The 21,788-nt window shown below is 37.7% G+C and overlaps 1 protein-coding gene and 1 long non-coding RNA gene across 6 annotated transcripts in view; one reads left to right on the top strand and one right to left on the bottom strand.

Annotated features, from left to right (window-relative positions):
• Positions 1-532: 532 nt before the first annotated feature.
• The window catches only part of Taf2 (TATA-box binding protein associated factor 2), a 63,741-nt gene continuing 42,485 nt past the window's right edge, over positions 533-21,788 (bottom strand). For 2 of the 5 annotated variants that reach the window (XM_042672964.1, XM_042672967.1), the window contains 5 exons: positions 17,836-18,065; positions 16,529-16,684; positions 15,920-16,025; positions 12,672-12,794; positions 533-1,919 (listed from right to left, as the gene is read on the bottom strand). In XM_042672964.1, coding sequence (XP_042528898.1) covers positions 1,705-1,919; positions 12,672-12,794; positions 15,920-16,025; positions 16,529-16,684; positions 17,836-18,065 — 830 coding nt within the window. In that variant the 3' untranslated portion in view covers positions 533-1,704. The remainder of the gene's footprint in view (positions 1,920-12,671; positions 12,795-15,919; positions 16,026-16,528; positions 16,685-17,835; positions 18,066-21,788) is intronic. The other 3 variants (XM_042672962.1, XM_042672966.1, XM_042672963.1) reach the window with 3 other exon arrangements.
• On the top strand, positions 1,357-21,681 carry LOC122102327. Its single transcript, XR_006146481.1, has 3 exons — positions 1,357-1,411; positions 4,668-4,670; positions 21,652-21,681. It is a non-coding gene; the product is annotated as an uncharacterized LOC122102327 (long non-coding RNA).

Below are 21,788 nucleotides of genomic sequence, written 5' to 3'. Positions count from 1 at the left end.
AACTGTTTGATGAGACTGATTTGGGATGGAGGAGGAAAGATGGAGATGACTTTGTCCAAGATACTCTGTATACATAAATGAACACATTTAAAATGGAAGCCCCTTGAAAAAGTGATGAAAAAATAAAATGCCTGGATATTACATAATGCCTCTCAGTCTCCTTCCCCAGAGAGAGTTATTGCTATTTTGATAATGTAGTCTCCAAGTGGGCAATTCTAGATAGGGGAGCACTACATACTGTAATACAAAATATTCTATTTTCCAAAATTAATTTCATCCAACATTTCATTAACTGGATCTTCATTCAGGCCCTTCAACCTCTGATCATATTCTTTTTGTGCCGACAATACTGTTAGCTCTGCTGCTGAGACTTTACCCCATCTCTGACTAAAACCATCCAAGCTGGTGCAGCCAGCTCAAATGTTACCCATTTAGAAATCTCTGAAAACGTTTGAACTATATCCTACAGAGAGAAGGGGGGGGGGGGGGGGGGGAGTAAACACAAAAGACAAAATGATTACAAAGCAAACACTCCATTTAAAAAATTATTTATTAAACAAGTTAAATATAACTAAAAGTACATTAAAAGTCCAATGTTATTGGATTCCTTTTTGAAGTATCTATTTTGGGAATAAGAATTCTGTCAACTTTTTTTTTTTTACTAAGGAAAATGATTAAAAAGTGAAGAGACCTGAAAAACATTCTTAAACAATAAAGAACATGGTAAATGCAGAAATAAAAATAAAAAGTACACAACAATACAAACTATAAAATCAAAACATCTGTGTTTTTAAGATGCTTGAGACCTATTGGTGTGAAGATCAAACAAACAACATATAAACTTATTTTGTGATATACAAAACTTTACAAAGAATATGTGTTGTGTGAGTGAACAGCTGGCAAAACATATTTTACATGTGAACTACTCATTTACATGGAGAACAAAACTTATAATTGAAGCATCTTGATTTGAGAACAACTTTGATACGGTTATTTTGCTAAACTCCAACATTTTAACAGCCGAATGTGTAATCAAAAGATAGTCACTTAAACTTTTTTTGTTAAAAAGTTAACCTCTTCCAAAAACTTTGGTAGTTCAGGGAAAGGGAAATACAGCATATTCTTTGTTCAAAAATTACTTTAACCTGTCTGGTCAGCACAAAAAAAAAGTGCAAGAGGAAATGTCCTACAGAAAGCCTTCTTCTTTTCGGCAGTTCCACGTGGTGTTATACAGTATTTCGATGGAAACAGTGGTTACACCACAAATTTGGCAGTTGCTACTGTTTGAAACACAAGTTTATCCCATAACATCCATCAAAGGCTTTCAAACATAATTGACTTTGGCAGTACACATAGAGACCATGATGTCAATGGGACTGCCAATGGAAACGAGGGCTTTTTGTAAAAAGAAGTTTGCTGTGTGTGTGTGTGTGCAGAAAACAAGGGATGAAACACTTTATCCAGAACCATAAAATGCAATTTCCTAATTAGAAATCAATTGTATATATGTCAAGTGCCTAGAACTTCAATGGATTCTCCACTTTCCCCTTTGTCATTCTTTAGAGAACAAAGCTGCATCGATGTATCTTCTGGACACAGAGGGGAAAGGGTCTCTGTCCCTTTCTCAGTCTCAGAGAGAACGTGCACTTGTATAGGCAGGGCTGGAGAAAGCCAAAGCTCCTTGTCCTTGTCTTTGTTCTCACTTTACGTTTGGGTTTTGTGCTTGTGTTTATGCTTATGCTTGTGCTTCTTCTTCTTTTTCTTGTGTTCATGGTGATGATGGTGATGGTGGTCACTGTGTTTGGAGGATGCAGATTCCTTAGCAAATACTGAGAGAGGAGCCGCTACTGCAGAATGCATACTCATCTCCAAAGGTGACTGCTCTTTACCTTCAAGATTAAAAATACCCAAGTAAATTCCTGTTGGTAATAAGGGAAGGAAAATTCAAGAAAAAGGGGGCTGATGACATATTAAGGAAAAAGGAAATCCTAAGTGTTTACTACTTCTCCTAGGAATGAGAAATAAGTACCTGCAGATACAGACACACACATACACAACTAGTTTCACAGAATTTTCAGCATTTTGGTCAGGAACTGAGTGTCTTAATTCCTTAAAAGTCTATGTAAATTATGACATATGCCAGTGTGTTACCAAATCACCTCTTGAGCATTACTATTTTGTAAATTTTAAGAAGAAACAAAATAAGCTGGGTGACTGTGACTTATGAGGCTGAGATCTGAGGATCAAGGTTTGATGCTAGCTCATGCAGGAAAGTTTGTGAGACCTTCTATCTATAAATAAACTACTCAGAAAAAGCTGTAAGTGGAGCTGTGGCTCAGTGGTAGAGCACTAGCCTCGAGCAAAAAGAAGCTCAAGAACAGTGCCCAGGCCCTGAGTTCAAGTCCCAAGGCAAGCACATACATACACACACATACACACACACATGCGTGCATGCACACACACACACACATGAAAAAGAAACAATAATGCTCACATGTATATTTTAACTAAGACCTACATGGGTCAATGAAAATATAATTCCTTCAAATAAAGCTCTCTCCTAATGTATTACAGAGAGTATGTCTGAGTAGAAAGGGAATGGCAGTTACTTGACTTGCATCACTTAAGGAACTATTAATACACAAATAATAGCTAGGTACTGTGGTTCACACCTGTAATCCTAGCTATTCAGGAAGCTGAGATCTAAGGATAGAAATTCAAAGTCAGGCCAGGCAGAACAGTCTCCATCTCCAATTAACCAGTAAACAAAAAGCCAGTCTGAAGATAATGTTGTAGAGTACTAGCTATGAACAAGAAAGCTGAGTGGGAATGTGAGGACCTAGGTATAAGCCCTAGTTACCTCCCCTTCCACTCACACACCAAGAACTGAGATTTAGGAGACATTCTCTTTGCCTTAAAGTATGTCATTTCTCTCTTGGCCTAGTCCTCAATCTAAACCTACATCAAATGCTTACTTAGACTGTCCTTTCTAAATCTAACAATCTATCAGAATAGGAATCGCTAATAGTAGTTCTAAAACTTTCCTACCTTTGAACCCATGGGCTCAGACCTTGTTCCCCAAAACAATGATCTTTATTTTACTATAGATTAGTGGTACTGTTTTATAATGCACTCAATGAAATAAAAAGCATGAAACTCACTTTAGATCCTTTCCCTTCCAGATCTAACTAGCTGCCAAATCGTGCCGATTCTCACAAGTAATCTTCTAAATCTGTGCCCAACCCAATCCTGTCTGCAACTGTAAGAGTTCAGATCCCTTCATTTCATCTGGAGCCCAATGTTAGTCTCATAGCCTAATTTATACTTGACAGAGTTACAGATCAGTGCTTCTCAGAATACCAGAGGGAATTCTGCCCCTCCAAAGGTTGCTGACAGAGTATCTGAGACATTTTTGGTTATCAAAATTGGGTAGAGGAAATGTTACGGCATCTTGTAGGTAGAAAGCCAGGGATGCTGCCAAACATCACATATAATGTACAAGACAGCCAACCCCACCCTTCCCCCCAGAATGCCTGAAGCATCCCTTGATCTCCACATTGGGAAATCCTGCTGCAAGGTGAGTTCTTTAAGCTGATGATGGCATCTGCTTAAAAACTCAGCTGGTTCTACTGAAGAGTGAGCTTCAATGGAGGAATCTCTAATACATATATTTTTTATCCAAAATGATTTTTTAAAAGAACTTTTACTAAAATAGACCTCAACAGTTGCCTTTCTTTGTAAAAATGTAATTTTTCAGCACTAATTTTGATCCAAACCATGATTTTCACCAAAACAGGCATCACTACAGATGTTTTCTAAAAATTACACTACAGCACTAATTTTATTGACAATTACAATTTGTCCTGAAGTTGCCTTTCTAGCTTTATGCTGCACTCTTCCCCTCCACATTCTCTTAGTCAACCTGTCATACCACTATGTGTTTCTAAATGCCAATCCTATTCCTGAAAAGACCCATCCTTTACTTCGTCTGACTCATTAGAAACTACAAATCAAGTAAAGAGAGAAAGAGAGAGAGAGAGAGAGAGAGAGAGAGAGAGAGAGATATGGGATATCAGCTCTAATGACACTTTTAAAGGCTGAGTAGTAAGAAGACAAAACAAGATGGGCACTGTTGGCTCACACTTGTAATCCTAGCTAATCAGAAGAATGAGATCTAAGGATTGTGGTTTGAAACTAGCCCTGGAAGGGGGAAGGTCCCTGAGATTCTTATCTCCAATTAACCAACTAAAAACTAGACATGGAGCTTGGGAGGTATAGCTCAAAGTGGTAGAGCACTAGCCTTGAGCAAAAAAGCCCAGGCCTTACAACTTGGGGGAGGGGGAGGGGAGGGGGGGAATAAGAAAAAAAATCAATAAGGAAAGAGGATAAGAAGGGGCTTGGATTAGTTTGGAGGAAGAACCAGAGGGCAAAGTTTTCCTCAAAGTAACAGTAAAGTTGTAATCTAATGGAAGGGAAAGAGAAAAAAAATCATCCTTTACTCTCGCTGCTCTTTTCTAGCTCTCTTGACTCTCTCCCTGTTCTTTTCTAGCTCTCCCTGCTCTCTCTTGCTGCTCCTTTCTAGCTCTCTCTGCTTTCTCTCTGCTCTAGCTCTTTCCTCTCTCTTCCCCCTCTTTCCCCTCTCTTTCCCAGCCCTCCCTCATTCCCAGCAGGTCTACTGAATAAACCTACCCCTTACCTGAAAAAAGAAAAATCATCCCTTAATAAAGCATAACTCCTATGTTCTTTTAGGACATTTTCTCAAACTTTCCTTCGTATTTCACAGCATAATATAGAGGAGGAAATTAAGACACAAAAAGAAGTAACTTGACCATAGTGATACTAGCAGATCTGAGCTGGAAACTCAGAGCCTGACTTTAGTCTGCGGTATGTAGCTCTAAGATGGACACCACTGTGCACCTTCATATAAAGAGGCTGCAGTATTTCTCTTCCATTAATATTCTCTTCCATTAGACTGACAACTTCATAAGAAGGAGTTAATTTCATCTCTGTCTGGTGTACAACACAGTATTTAACATACTTTACCACACCTGACAAAGCTTGGTAAACAAATGAATTAATTTAACAGGATGATATAGTCACATTTCTTTTCAAACAGGATGTTATGAGAATTTAGTCCAAAAAAATGCAATCTGAAGGCCACTGATCTTGGAGGACAGGAAGAAGGCAGAAAACCCAATGAAGATCATTCACATGGTACTTTCTGACTACTATAATGCCTTTGTGTTAGGCGCTCTTTCTCACATTATTATAATTATTATTAGTTTTATGTCAGTCCTGGAGCTTGAACTCAGAGCCTAGGTACCGTCTGTAAGCTTTATTGCTCAAGTCTAGAGCTCTACCAATTTAGCCATAGTTTCACTTCTGGCTTTTGCAGATAAGATTCTTATGGACTTTCCTGCCTAAGCTGGCTTCAAACCACGATCCCCAGATCACTGCCTCCTGAGTAGCTGGAGGATTACAGGTATGAGCCACTGGCGCCTGGCTTGACATATGTTTTAAAACAAATGAACCAATGAGACAGTTTCTATCCTCACAGATTATTCATACCACTGAAAAATATTTTCATATTCCATGTTTATTTTTCCATTTTTTGTAAGGCAACCTTAGTATTACTGAAAAAAATAAATATTTTACAGAAACAAACTTAGGAGGTCTATATTGTCCATAATAATTGGTACCAAGATATTGTCCAGAAAAAGGGAACTTTTGAAATGATTTGATTTAAAGTTTGAATCAAATGTGCTATCAGATAATCTTAATATCAATTAGAAATAAATCACATAAACATGCTGCTGATGCTATAAATACAGGGAAATAGACCCATATCAAACAGAATAAAGAGGAAGGTAATGATTAGAAAAATAGACTTTAAAGCCACATGAAAAATTTAGCTCCCAGATCATTCAGTCATTCTTCAGACAGCCTTCTGCATCTTGCTATTGGCTCTTTGCACTGGGGGTATGAGGTCCTAACACCTGCCAACCTACTTAAATTGCAGAAAAGCTAATAATTATCTTGGAACCTGTACTTCTCAGCAGAGTCAAGTGCCAAAAAGACACTTCGCCAAAGAATACTTACAACCTTTTCAAAAGTGAAACCATCTGGGCCAGTGGCTCATGCCTATAATCCTAGCTACTTAGAGGCTGATATCTGAGGATTATGGTCTGAAGCCAGCCCAGACAGAAAAGTTCATGAGACTCTTACCTCCAATTAACCACCAAAGAGGAAGAAATGAGCTGTGGCTCAAGTGGTAGAGCATTTGAGAAAAAAGGTCACAAACAGTACCCAGGTCCTGAGTTCAAGCCCCAGCACAGACAGACACAGACACAAAGGGATGTTTAAGTCTTGTCAACTGACTTAGGAGTCAACTATAAAGGCTCTTGGTGTTGAAAGATGGAACAATTTGAACACTGGTAAGGAGAGTAATTATAATGAACTGAAACTGTACTCTAGTCAGCCAATTCATTATTTGAAAATTGTAAAATAGACAGCTTAAACTCAAGTAGTTAAGGAATTCAGCTTGTTTTGGATGTTTTCATCTTACAATCCTTACCGAGTTAATAGGGAAAGATGCCAAATGTCAATAAAAGTTAACCATTTAGAACAGTCAACCAGACAGTAGATATTTCCAGATTAAAGATCAGACCACCACCTATAAACCTCAATCAAATATAACTCCTATATACAACTACAAATTTGCAGAAACGACAGGGTAACTCATTTGTACCACTAGTAACAATTAGCAAAATAGACTTAGAAACTACAGAGTAAAAAGTCTGATTTAACAAATAAGGTACAAAGGAGGAAAAAGAAAAACATATGGAGACTGGAAACTTTAGATTTAAAAAGATAAATGTTTGGATTAGCCAACTGCAATCCAGACTTTTTGGGAACAGTGACCTAAACAAGTGCACAATTAAAAATAAAAATAATTGCATTTATGAGTCAACTGAATTTTAAATAAGGAGTAGACATTTAATGATGAGAAAATTATGAAATTTTAGGAATATTAATACTACTATGGTTATAATCTATACATGCTATCCCTTAGAATTATAGACTGAATTGTGAAACAAGTAAGAGTACATTTACAGGGGCTGGGAAGGTGGTTCAGTGGTAGAGTGCTTGCCTTGCATGCATGAGGCCCTGGGTTTGATTCCTCAGCACCATATAAGCAGAAAAAAACAAAAGTGGCACTGTGGCTTGAGTGGTAGAGCGCTAGCCTTGAGCTCAAGTGCCGAGGGACAGCGCCCAGGCTCAGAGTTGAAGCCTCATGACCGACAAAACAAAAAACAAAAAAAACATATTTACAGAGATCATTTCTATAAATATACACAATTACATGCTAATATGTGTGTATAAAGACACAGGAATTAAGTGTTCACTACAATCTTTGGCTCTTAAGATTCTATTTATTGGGGCTGGGAAGGTGGCTCAGTGGTAGAGCGCTTGCCTTGCATGCCTGAGGCCCTGGGTTCAATTCCTCAACACCACATAAGCAAAAAGAAAAAAAGCCGGCAGTGGCACTGTGGCTCAAGTGGTAGAGCGCTAGCCTTGAGCTGAAGAGCTGAAGGACAGTGCCCAGGCCCAGAGTTCAGGCTCCATGACTGGACCCCTCCCCCCCCAAAAAAGATTCTATTTATTAAGAAAATACAAGCTCTGTGCTGGTAGCTCAGGCCCATAATCGTAGCTACTCAAGAGGCTGAAATCTGAAGATTGTGGTTTGAAGCCAGCCCTAAGGAAGGAAAGTCTAAGATTTTTATATCCAACTAACCACCAAAAAGCAGGAAGCAGAGCTGTGGCTCAAGTGGGAGAGAACCAGCGTTGATGAAAAAGCTAAGGACAACAGCCAGGTTACCCAGTATGCAAGTTCAAGAATGAGAACAAAAATGAGCACATATAAACATACATACACATATTTTTTTTCTATCTTTCCTGAAAATATTTTGCGAGGTCTAATCTAATCTAAAAGTTACACGAAGCACAATTTCCTTTGCATATGAGTCATAAAAACAACCAAAATTAGGACATATATTAGTTCACTTTCACAGTAATGTAATGAAGTTACCAATGGAAACTCTATCAAGAAAAACGCATATATTACCATCCTCTTGACACACACACACTTACATAAAAAATTTTAACATCATTTCAGGGGTTCACAAGATACCTAGGAACTTGAGACCCACTCCACAGTCCAGGCTCAATTCTAAGTTTAGAGAAGTCCTTTCAGTGGGGCTGGGAGCATAGATCAAGTGGTAGAGCACTTGCATAGTTAATCACAAGGCCCTAAATTCAAACTCAGGAAACACTACCCACCAAAGCCCTTGAGTTACTTGAGATATGTATTTTTATTTTAGACAGTAGATATACAAGAAGAAAAAAAACCCATATAATTAAAAATACTACAAGTTCCCTGTTTTATATGGAAAAGAAATGTATTTATTGTTTTGCTAATCTGACATACAATCTTGTAACATGAATAAGTGGTAGCTACAGTTAACAAATGTAAAACAAAGTACTTAATGGAAGCCTAATATGGGAGGCTTTCAGCTCATCTGATGAAGAAAGTACGGATAACAAGCAGTGAATAATCTGCTAATTCAGATTTGGACATACGTGAGTATGTTTAAATTCAAGACAAAACTACAGATATTGTTAGGAAAGGAAATCTGTTATTTGGATCATTTAGATCTCAGTTAAAATAAAACCAACCAAAAACTACTGTTACATTATGTCATTATAATTTAAGGACAGAAATTCAAAATCTGCTTTTATACTGATTTTCAGAAAAATGAACTCTAGAGAAAGCTGCCAAACTCCATGTCTCTTAAAAAAAAAAAAAAAGAAAAAGAAAAAGAAAGTTCTAGAATTGTGTCCTCAACTACACAAGAAGGGGTTACATAACACAGCAGACAGAGCTAGGCAGCTGTAGGAGCTTCTTCTCTTTCCCCCCACAGAACCCACTAGGAAATTCCCTCTGTTCCTCCTTCCTCTCACTCCTCCTCCTCTCTGCTTCATCACTGCAGTCCCTGAGAGAACCTAGAAATGATTTTGTCTCCACTACCACTGGCCAATACAGAGGACAGGACAGCTCAGTGATGAAGAGGAAGGAGCTCCAATAGGTTGAACCCTATTCTATAGGGCCTCATAATAAAAAAGGCACAGCTAAAATTTGTACTTTCCTATTTCCTATAACTATCCTGCATCTTTCACCCCTAGTCTTGGCATATGACGTGATATGAACTATAGCATCAAGGAGGAAGATTTAAAAGAAACAAAATGTATTTTTAAAAGCAATACAAAGTGGAAGTGCACTGTGGCTCAAGTGGAAGAGCTGAGGGACTGTGCCCAGGCCCAGAGTTCAAAATCATGATCGACAAAAAAAAAAAAAAAAAAAAGAACACAAAACAGTATAAAAGTACACTGGCACACTAGGAACACAAAAGGAGTTAAAGACCAGGTTTTACATATGTCAATGTGCCCCATCACTAAGAAAATCCTAACAAATGAATGTATTGTCTTTTTAAAGTAAGAAGTGATATACTTGGTGGCTCACTCCTGTAATCCTAGCTACTCAGGAGGCTGATATCTAAGGATCCAGGTTCAAAGCCAGCCCAAGCATGAGAGTGGTGCTGTGGCTCAAGTGGTAGAGTGCTAGCCTTGTGCTGAAGAGTGCTGAGACAGTGCCCAGGCCCAGAGTTCAAGACCCATGACCAACAAAAACAAAAACAAACCAACAAATAAAACAGGTGAAATACTTGGAAATTAAAACAGAATTTACTTTTTACAAGCCAGGAAGGCATGCAGAAGCATGAGCTACAAGCTAAATCAACAAGTTTGAAACGCTATATAAGTCTTATAGCTTTTACAAATATAGAAAATTCTTCATTTCTAGTAAAAATTTAACAAGTACAGGAATAAAGCAAAATTACAATAAAATAAAATCCAAAAGAAGCAGGGACTGGGAATGTAGCTTGGTGGCGGAATGCTGCTTGCCTAGTACATAGAAGGTCATAGGTTTGATCATCAGTACCACAGTCAAGGTAAAAAGTCACTCATGAAAGCAAGTGCCTCCTGGGAAGGTGGCTCAGTGGTAGAGTTCTTGCCTTGCATGCATGAGGCCCTGGCCTCGATTCTTCAGCACCACATAAACAGAAAAAGTCAGAAGTTGCGCTGTAGCTCAAGTGGTAGAGCCCTATCCTTGAGCTAAAGAGCTGAGGGACAGCGCCCAGGCCCAGAGTTTAGGCCCACGACTGACCGAAAAAGAAAAAAAGAAAGAAAGAAAAAAACAAGTGCCAGTCTCCAGCTGACTTCCTTTTACAATATATTTTGTACAAAGCTATTTCAATAGGTTCATGCAGTACAGACAGAATTATAAGCAAATAACAGACTGTGGTCTTGACATCAAAATATTTTGTTTGAGGTGTTGCTTTTGTCTGAAGTATTCTATTAATCAGTCAACTGTTAAGATCTTCAAACCAATAACAGTACTCTGTTTAGTATCAGGGGAAAACATAGCTCATATAAGCAAAAATCCATCAACTCAAACTTAACTAGAAATTCACAGATTTTTAAAATTCAACAACTTTTGGAAAAACTATTCTTTAAAAATGATTTTCCTTGTGTTTCTTGTTTTTAACTCCCTGATCTTTCAACTCTTGAAGAATTAATCTTTGTTCATCTGTATCCAACATTTACTCTTTATTTGGATTAGCTTCTCTTTATAAGCAATAGAATAGAATAAGCAAAAGACCATGTAAGGGGTTGGGAATATGGCTTAGTGGCAAAGTGCTTTCCCAGGGCATGGAGCCCTGGGTTCAATTCCTCAGTACCACATAAGCAGAAAAAGCCAGAAGTAGTGCTATGGCTTAAATGGTAGAGTACAAGCCCTGAGCACAAGAAGCCTAGAGATAGGGCCCAGGCCCTGAATTCAAGCCCCAGGACTGGCCAAAAAAAAAAAAAAAAAAAGAGAGATCATGTAAAATAGTCAATCACATCTGACGTACTTTTCATAAATAGAGCATAATTAGTATGAAATAACTTAAAAGACAGGACATGTTAAATGCTTCCTTAGTATCAGTTGTTAAGAATTAATCACCAATTCATAAACACTGGGTGGGAGATATGGGATTCATTTTTGTATTTTATAAAGATATAATGTTATACATACTTTATGATTCCTAATGGAATTCAAATTTTTTCATACATTAGGAAAAATTACTGCAAGCAAACAGCAAAATGCTAACATACACACTAACACACAGAGATGTACAGATATAAGGAGGGAAGATTCTTTTTCTCATTTTTCTCTTATTTATGTATTTTTGGCAGTACTGAGAGTTGACTGTCAAGGCCTAACACTTGTTAGGTAGGCATTCTACCACTTAAGCCAGCCACCAAAACCCATTTTGTGTGTTGGTTATTTTTGAGACAGGATGTCTCTATACTAGCACGTGATGAAATCTCTCCTATTTGGGCTTCTCCATCTAGCTGGGATTAACAAGCACATGCCACAGCACCTAGCCATTGGTTGAGTTGAGATGTAGTCACTAGTGGACTGGCTTCTGATCCTCTGATTCTCCAAGTATCTACAATTACAGGGTTGAGCCACAGAACTTTAATTGTGATATAGAAAAAACTTTAGCAGAGTGCTATCATTGAGCTGAAGAGCTCAGGGACAGTGCCCAGGTTTACACATATACACACACACACACACACTTTTTTTTTCCTGTCAGTTATGGGGACACACACACACTTTTTTTTTCCTGTCAGTTATGGACACACACACAACACACACACACACACGGGCCTGGGTGCTGTCCTTCAACTCTTCAGCTCAAGGCTAGTGCTCTACCACTTGAGCCACAGAGCCACTTCTGGGTTTTTCTGCTAATGTCCTGAGGAATTGAACCCAGAGCCTCATGCATGCAAGGCAAGCACTCTACCACTGAGCCATATTCCCAGCCATCCAGGCCCAGATTTCAAGCCCCATGGCCGACAAAAAAAAAAAAAAGAAAAGCAAGAAAGAAAAAACTTTAATTTAAAATAGTAGGGCCAGGTGTGGTGGCTCCCGTCTATCATCCCAGCTACTTAGATGGTGAAAAAATAAGATCTCCGTTCAAACCCAGCCTAGGATTAAAGTCTGAGGCCAACCTGATGAAAAACAGAAGGGCTGAAGGCATGCTTCAAATGAGAACACTTGCCTAACAAGTGCAAGCTCCCAAGTTCAAATTCCAGTAATGTCAAATAAATAAGCTAACTAACTAGAACAGCCTTTAAGATTAGAGACTATGAAATTAATACAGTGCAAGAAAAGCAAGTTTTCAAATCTGTATTTTAAAGCACTTTTTTAATATATATTTTTATTGCAAAGATACTGTACAGAGGGGTTATAGTTACATAAGAAAGGTAATGAGCCCATGTCCTATTGAGCAGTTACACCCTCCTTTGTTCCTTTATTTTTCCCCTACCATCCCTTCCCTCCTCACTTCCCCAACTACCCCCCTCACCACCCCCTGCCCGAAAGTTGTAAAGTTCATTTTCAACATACTGTCTTGTACATCTCATTATTACAATGAGTTTTTAACTAATAAAAGTAATTCTATGAAGTTTATAGATTAGTTAAGTCAAACAAAAGTTAGTATTACCTGATCCCTTACGGGCAAGTTCCATACTCCACTGTGGTTTTGTGGTGGGTGTGATGTCACAGCCTGATGAATGCTGGGGCATTAAAGAAGATCGGGAACTAGCTGGTCGGTATTTAGAAAGCCCTAAAATGTCAAATGATAGGAAAAAGATGGATTTCTTAGTTTCCTAAAGGAGAAAAAGGCTTGACAGGTTTCTACAATTTAGCCTTAAAATTAGAAGCAGTTCAACCACAGTAAAAGGTGGATTATGTGAAGATAATTCACATTTGAAAGACTGTAAGCTGAGTACCTGTACAAACAAATCAGACCTGTAGGAACCATTTCATGTTTTATTATTCATGTTCTATTAATGGCTCTCCCAAACGTTGATAAGTTCCAGTGTAGGAACTATTAAAAAATAGGTTATTTAGGTATTATAGAAGACATTTAAAAGAAGAACTTGGTAGGTAGGCTCACTCTTATACTATAACTCTAATACTCAGGAAGCTGAGATGTAAGGATCATGATCTAAAGCCAGCAGGAAAGACCATGAGACTTACTTCTAATTAGCCACCAACAGGCAAGAAGTAGAGCTGTGGCTCAAGTGGTAGAGGACTAGCTTTGAACACAAAAGCACCTACCCATGAGTTTAGATCCTGATTTCAAACCTAGTACCAAGTCCCCCCCAAAACGACAACAAACAAACCAAAAAACCCACCAGGTGTTTTTATATAAGGAGGATTACAGTAGGAATTCAGAGACCAGATTCTAATACTAACCTTACCTACAAATTAGAAATGTATTCTGAACAAGTTTATCTGCTTATGTATCAGTTCTGTCACTTATAACACAGAACAGTCCTCATATTTGGGTTTAGATCTCAAAAATGGGCAGAACAGATAACCATCAAGATTGTGCTCAAGAATTTATGACTGATCAGTTTCAAATATTTCTTAGGCTCATATTCTACCTGAAGACTCTTCAAATTCTATGTTATCTCAGATTATTAGGTAGTAAAAAACAATTTCAATCACTAAATAAAATTAAAACAAATTAAACAAATTAAAAAAACAACAACAAAAAGTCACATAAACAAAAAGCAAATTGAGGTGAGTAATGAGAGCTGGAGCACAAATTAAACTTCTTAAAAAGTACATTAAGAACTTGCTCAAGCTGGGTGCCAGTGGCTCATGCCTGTAATCCTAGCTACTCAGGAGGCTGAGATCTGAGGATCAAGGTTCAAAGTTAGCCTATGCAAGAAAGTCCGTGAGATTCTTATCTCCAATAAATCACCCGAAAACTGGAAGTGGTACTGTGGCTCAAGTGGTAGAGCACTAGACCTTGAGCTGAAGAGCTGAGGGACATAGCCCAGGCCCAGCATTCAAGGCCCATGACCGACTAAATAAATAAATAAATAAATAAAACTTGCTCAAATGCAAATACCATAAAACCACCAAGGCATATAGTTAGAATTTTCAAATAGACAAAACAAAGATAGAGGAAAAAAGAAAAAGAAAAAATAATAATCATGTAGAAAAATTCATAAGCATGAATTTATTATATTATAGTTATTTACTTAGACTCTTAATACAATAATGCCAAAACAGATATAAAATACAAAAATTGAAAATTAATGCACTATACTTTAGGTATAAGTATGAATTTCAGAAACAATGTTGAATGAAGAAAACCACATCATTTTTATCATAGATCAGGAAAAAAGGACTAAAGAAGTCTGCAAAAAATGTCCATTCATGGAGCAGAATGTACATGTTGAGAGGCAGGCATTGGATTACTGTATTTTATGACTATCAAAGGCTTCACTTATACCTTACAAACTTTTAAAAAAGCTGGATTGGGCTGGGAAGGTGGCTGAGTGGTAGAGTGCTTGCCTTGCATGCATGAGGCCCTGGGTTCGATTCCTCAGCACCACATAGGCAGAAAAGGCCAAAAGTGGCACTGTGGCTCAAATGATAAGTAGAGTGCTAACCTTGAGCTGAAGAGCTGAGGGTCAGTGCCCAGGCCCAGAGTTCTGGCCCCTTAACTGGCAAAAAAAAAAAAAAAAGGCTGGATGTGGTAGTATGCACATGTTATTGATTTTCAAGAGGCTGAGGCAGAAAGATCACACATGAGGCCAGCCTGAACTACACAGCAAGATCCATTGGAATATACATTTTAGGGAATCTAAAACATTTTAAGAATATAATTTAACAAAGAAAAAAAAAAACTTCGCCGGGTGCCAGTGGCTCAACTCTGTAACCCTAGCTACTCAGGAGGCTGAGATCTGAGGATCACAGTTCAAACCCAGCCCAGGCAGGAAAGTCTGTGAAACTCTTATCTCCAATAAACCACCAGAAAACCGGAAGTGGTGCTGTAGCTCAAGTGGTAGAGAGCTAGCCTTGAGCTGAAGAGCTGAGGACAGCGCTCAGGCCCAGAGTTCAAGGGCCACGACTGACAAAAAAAAAAAAAAAAAATCAGAAACAACCTAAATGTCTACCAATAAAGAAAAAGTAAATTATAGTATATCAGTTCAACAGTGTCATAGTCCAAAAATAACCCTAATACTATTTGAGAAATGTATGCAAAACTCCAAGATATAATATTACATGACATAGACAAAAAGAGAAAATTGTGTTATGGAAAGCATTAACTTTAAGAAATTGAATATAATAATAGTTATATTACAGACATATAAACCAGATATAAAATTTTTTGTTGATGTTAAATCTACCTCAGATAGGCACAGATAAGAAATTAAACCAATGATAAGGAATCTAATGAATGAATTAAAAAATACAAAAGCATATCAAACACTTTAAAGGACGAAAGTAAGATATCAAATCAAAACATCATTTTAGCCATGTACCCATAGCTCACACCTGTAATCCTAGCTAATCAGGAGGCGAACATCTAAGGATCACTTTTTAAAGCTAGCCTGGACAGAATGTCTTATTCCCAATTAAACACTAAAAAAGCTGGAAGTGAAGCTGTGGTTAAAGTGGTAATGTTAGCCTTGAGCAAAAGAGCTCAGGGACAGGGCCCAGGCCCTGAGTTCAAGCCCTAGGAAAGGGGGAAGGGAGGGAGGGGAGAGGGAGAGAAAGAACAAAGAAGTAGAGGCAGGGGAGGGGCAAGGAGAGAGAAGAGGGGAGGAAAAGGAGGGGAAGTAAAGGAGGGGAGGGAAAGGAGGGGAAGGGAGGGAAGGCACACTTAGAAAGGAGATATCCCTAAAATTGAGGTACCATCTCCTTGGCTTGTAATGTTAATCTCACCTGGAGTTGATGGCCTCTCAAGCATGTTCAAATGATGGGAGATGAAGGCCTGACTATCATGAACAGTATCCATATCAATCTCTTCCTCATCTTGAGAACTTGAAAACTGAAACACACACACACACACACACACACACACAAATGAAAGCATAAAAGAGCCATTACATCACTTTACACTTGAATCTTAGCTTTCAAGAAAAGTAGCTGAGACACTATAAAATATACCCTCATATAATCTTAAAAGGAATCGTACTCTTCCTCAAAAAGTATTAAGAAAAAGAAAAGACTACTTGGTTTAGGCTCCAACAAAAGAAACTGGTTAGAATTTACTAGAAATACAATAGCAACTAAAAATCTACTCCTATATTGTGGGAATGGTAAGCTGTGGTGGAATGTGTACAAGGGTTCCTTGTCCGAACAGAGAATACGTGATACCAGAAGTTAAATAATTGGTTGGAATGCCTTAGAAGGACATGTGGGTTCTTTTATGATTCCAACTGCCCCATGTGTTCCTGCTAAGGAAAAACCATCACAAGTATTCAACAAGGTGTATAAGAAGGTGGGTATTCATCCTACACTGTTAATACAGGTTTAACCTGTATTTCTTACTCTGATTTTGAGTTTGACTTTACTGCTATCCTCATTCTTCTCCAGAATTTGACCAGGTTCTAGTGGGGACCCCAGTGGTGTGTCAGCCTTCCTCTTCACTCCCTGCTGATGAGCTGATATATTACATGATGCTTCCTTGGCAAGGTGATCATCTTCCTGTGGCAATATTTAAGATCAAAATTAGATTTTTGAAGATAGTAGCTCATATTATAGCTAAAATCTAATAGCTATAACAATCATGCAGAATCGAGCATGCCCAGTGGCTAAAAATAATTAGCAATGGGCTTAAATGGGCTTCCTGTCTGTTCTTTTTGGAGGGAAGAAAGGAAGTACTAACTAATCTCCTATGGTTTTTCCAAAAGAATTTATCTTTTTATTACTTTCTCCTCTTCAGAAGTGTAAATGTGGATAGATTAACGTATGTGAGTCAGAATTATAGACATATCTATTTCTACAGTTTATAAAAGATTTAGATCTGATAGAGCTCTTTAAGGAAACTCTCTGTGTAAGGATCTCTAGGACACTGGAGAAACTCTAGGACAAATTTTAAATTCGTGTGATTATATTTCAGAAATGTTGGTAAATGAACTTTAAAATGCCTATTATGAAAGAATCTGAGTTTCAGAGTATCAAAACACCAGTAGGAAATGACTAGGCAAGTCTTATAAATATTGGTGAAAAACAAAGGCTGAAAATTATTTCCAGAAAACAATAAAAGGACTAATATCTTAAGGTTTTTATTTTTAAAAGTCTAGAAATTTTATAGTGCAGTTAGAAAGAAAAGCTTTTCTAAAACACCCACAAATATGTAACATTTCAAAATATAACTCCCTCTCTATCCAGCAGATTATTCATTTACCTGATTAATTATCGTTGTTGTTTTACTTTCATTCAACAACCATTTGCCAAATACTTACCCTATGTTCAGAATTAAGCTATTATAGAGTAACAATTTGTGTTCAAACAATTGTCATTAACATATATGGCTAAAATAAGTTAATAGGTAGTAAGTTAATTACTCATTTTTCTATTATACTATTCAGAGGAGAAAGTCTATGCTCATGTACCAAAGTATTACTGCAGCATCACAAAAGAAGGAAGCCAGCATCACACCACTTGTTACACTCAGTTATGTAACTGATAGCCGCATTTTATGAATTGTAAAATGCTAACAAATGTCAGCCAGGTTTTTAAATAGCACAATGAACTGTCTTAGTGGATTTAAACTCACCAGTTCTTGACAAGAAACTCTTTCTAGATAGCTCTACAAAATATACTACATGTTTTGTAAAGCATGTGATTCTTACTGGGTTCTGAAATCCAATTTGCTGTGCGTGACTGCTTGGATTACTTGTAACTTCTTGGTTGCCTGTTATGGACTCTGGAATTATGGTAGGATTCAACACAGCTTTTTTTTCCTTTAGATTAAGAACCAACCCAAGCTCTGGCAAGGGTAAACAGGAAGGTCTACTGAGACCAAAAAGTGTGAAATACAAGTCCACAGCACCACACCGTAACCTCCAGTCGTGTGAAGTACCTAAGAAGAACATAGGAAATTTCATTACTATATTTTCATTCATAGGAAATTAATATTAGATATTAGGTAAAATTTGATGGTCTAAAAAGGCATTTTCTGGCCTTAAAACTTCCTTTTCATTCTTCCTTCTCAGTAATTACCATTTATCCACCCACTCAACTCACTCATTCATTTATTCTTTATCTACCTTGTTTGCCTTTCTTCATTAGTAGTGTATTAGGAAAACAGCACTCCACAAGCCTTCTTGTATCCTACCACTGAAACACATTCTTCTAATGCTGGAATGAATTATTATTTGGGGGGGTACAGCTACTTGAAATAACATAATTCTCAACATAGACTTAGTATATACAAGGAAAATACTTGGTTAAACAATTTTATCTACTGAGTATTTTTTAGTAATAGAAATAAGTAGATCAGTTTAAACTAGCTGAGAGACGACCAGTAGGTTTCTGGATTTCTTTGGTTTCAAATAAAGAAATTTGGGTTTGAGATCATACTATACCCACCAAAATGACAGACCAGGACACAATAATAGCAGATTTCTTTCTCACCTCTCCCTCCTAGTAGATCACTCTAGGTAGACACTGCCATATAATACAACTGACCAACAACCAACCCAGGGTTATATGATCTCTTTGAGTTACAGCTGGAGTTTAAGATTATCTGGAGCCGGGTGCCCTAGCCCAGAGTTCAAGCCCCACAACCGAAGATTATCTAGAGATTTTAATTATGGAAACTCTTGATAAGGAAAATAAAACACAGAAAGACTTCATTCTGACTGAGAACTGTGGTTTCCAAAGAGTGGCATGACATTTAAAAAGAAAAAAGAAAAAAGGAAGAAAGGGCTATATTACCTTTTGCACATCATAAACATTAAACTCTGTAGTTTCCAAACACAAATATTAGCCTTAGTAAACACTAATAATAATTCAGTAATAATACTAATGAGATATATGTGTCCTAACAGGCAAATAACTATTTCACAATATATGAATGAAATCTGCAGTTGTAAACTTTTTCATAGATTTGGCCAAATACCTGACAAAACAATTTAAAAGAGGAATTGTTTATTTTGGCTCAAGGTTTCAGTCCACAGACCATGACTCTGGGCCTGAACTGAGGCAAAACATCATGACAGGAGCACATGACAGAGGCTGCTCACCTCATGGCAGACAGGAGGCAGAGAAGAGCCTGAGAACCAGGCATAACCATTCAGAAAACACGCTCAGTATCCACTCCCTTCAGACTGGCCCTCCCTCCTAAAGTATCTACCACTTCTCAAAATAATACAAGCAGCAGCAATATCCATGCCAGACTGAATGGTAAACTATGTTAAAAATTCCTGATAGTCTGTCTTCCTTTGTCTTCCTTAAACTCGGTATTCAGTGAAGTCTCGTGACAAAATGTAGCTACGTTATTTGCCATATTGAAACAGGGATGGCCTCTATTCAATTTTCAACAGAAATCTGTTCCCATCTGAAACCACACAAGCACAGCTATTACTATCCTTATTCCCATGGGCATTCTGGTCTTCCTAGCTACTGCCAGAATTGTCCATAAGCTCTGCTTACAGTATGCTAGGACTTCTTTAGCCCTCTCTTCAAAGTTCCAAATTCCTCCCACGACACAGTCCCAAAGGCTCTGCACCAAAGACTCAACTTCTCTGGTATGAATATTCTGGTTAGACTTTTTATTTCTCTGACAAAATACTTGACAAACCAATATAAGAAAGAAAATTTTATTTTAGGTAACAGCTTCAGATGTTTCAGTCTACAGTCCTTAGCTCTGAGGATGCTAGGCTCACAAGTGAGGCAGAACAACATGGAGGCAAAAACATCTGACAACGTCCTATCATCTCATGGCAAACCGGAAGTAGAGTGAAAGGAAGAGACTGGGAACCAAAGCCATCCAGGTCCCATTTTTAGTGACTTCCCAGGCTTTGTAACTAAGCCCTACCACCTAAAGTTTTCATAACCTCCCAAAACAGCACCACCAGCTTAGTACATGAGTCTATGGGGAACATTGCATTCCATTTTGTATGAAACAACTCTCATTATTCCTATCTGAGATGGTTTCAACGCTGCTCCTATGATGAGGTAAGACATACAATGCTAGTAGAAGCAACAGAAAGAAGCAAAAGCTTCTTATGAGAATCAGGTTTTTAACGTAAGAATTGCAAAATACTGGGGCTGGGAAGGTGGCTCAGTGGTAGAGCTCTTGCCTTGCATGCCTGAGGCCCTGGGTTCGATTCCTCAGCACCACATAAACAAAAAGAAAAAAAGCTAGAAGTGGCGCTGTGGCTCAAGTGGTAGAGCGCTAGCCTTGAGCTGAGGAGCTGAGGGACAGTGCCCAGGCCCAGAGTTCAAGCCCCATGAGCAGACCCAAAAAAAAAAAAAAAAAAGAATTACAAAATACTAAATATGGAAAGAACAGGATAGAGTGAAAATAGTAATCTTGCACTGGAAATAATTTTCCTTCTCTGGAGTATGAATATGTGGACAGTTAAGACAACTTGACGTATTTATTGTTATATAGGCACCCATTAATCTCTTGTTTAAAGCATTTTACGTATGTGAAGATTCCATAAATGGCATGTTAACAAATTCCTGAGACTTCTATAAGCAAAGGTTGGAGGGGCAGAACCCGTGAGGCAAGGAAAAGATGAGGACAGTGAGCAGTAAAGTCTTCAGCAGCCAACTACAGCTGATCTTCTATCCACTGTCTTAAGAGATAGCAAGAAAAAGAGTAATGTTAGGTATTTTATCAATAAAGAAAACTGGAATAGCTTCATTTCTAGTGTGCATTTGCAGAGTGGAAGATAGCTAAACTTTAAAGATAGTTTTGTCCTCTTATGCGTGCTGAAATAACTATTCTAAACCTTTGTATGATATAAATACCAAGAAAGCAAGCCACATAATTGTCAATTTCTAAATGCTTAAAGTATTGATAATAACAAGTGAAAATATACTCTGATGAACTAGTTTTGGTTTGGAACATAAGCTTAAAGATATGTAGGCAACAAAAACTGCTAAGTACACAAAAACCCTTAAGTGTGATTTCTGCCTTTTCATTTCTATTTGGGCTATTTGGTAGGTAGGCCTTGGGTGGGTTGAAAAATGAACATTTTTGTTCTTGAAATTCCCGTATGGTTTTTTTCCTGCTCTAAAATAATGTTCTCTGTTCAAGTCAAAAAATGCACTCTGTTCCTACCAAAAAAGTCCCTTCATTTCTGATAAAATTGCTATTAAAAAAGCTGCTAAGAAGCAAATTCAATTTGAAAATCACTTGTTTTCAGCACATTTCTGAATAAACTTGGCCCTTCTTATTGACTATCAAAGCTTACCAATGTGTACTAAGTTGGCCCAATTGCCACTGGGCATTAATGTCCTAATTCTCCTGTCCATTTTACATTATGCAAAACAGTAAAATGATCAACTTTTATAGCTGTGTGTATACATGCAAAATTCCTACAAAGATGAATTAGTGTGTTTAGATTTTCCTCTGTCATTTCTATCCCTAAGAAAGAAGGTACTGAGGAGAAAAAGAGATACAAGGGGAGAACTCTGAAACCTGCTAATGTTAGTGTGTGTGTGTGTGTGTGTGTGTGTGTGTGTGTGTGTATGTGTGTGTGTGTGTGTGTAATTTTCTTACCTTGAGAACTCTGAAACCTGCTAATGTTTATGTGTGTATGTGTGTGTGTGTGTAATTTTCTTACCCTGA

The sequence above is a fragment of the Dipodomys spectabilis genome, unplaced genomic scaffold (assembly GCF_019054845.1).
Source record: "Dipodomys spectabilis isolate Male_0828 unplaced genomic scaffold, ASM1905484v1 ptg000783l, whole genome shotgun sequence".
NCBI lineage: Eukaryota > Metazoa > Chordata > Mammalia > Rodentia > Heteromyidae > Dipodomys > Dipodomys spectabilis.
This window is presented reverse-complemented; position numbering and strand designations above follow the sequence as displayed.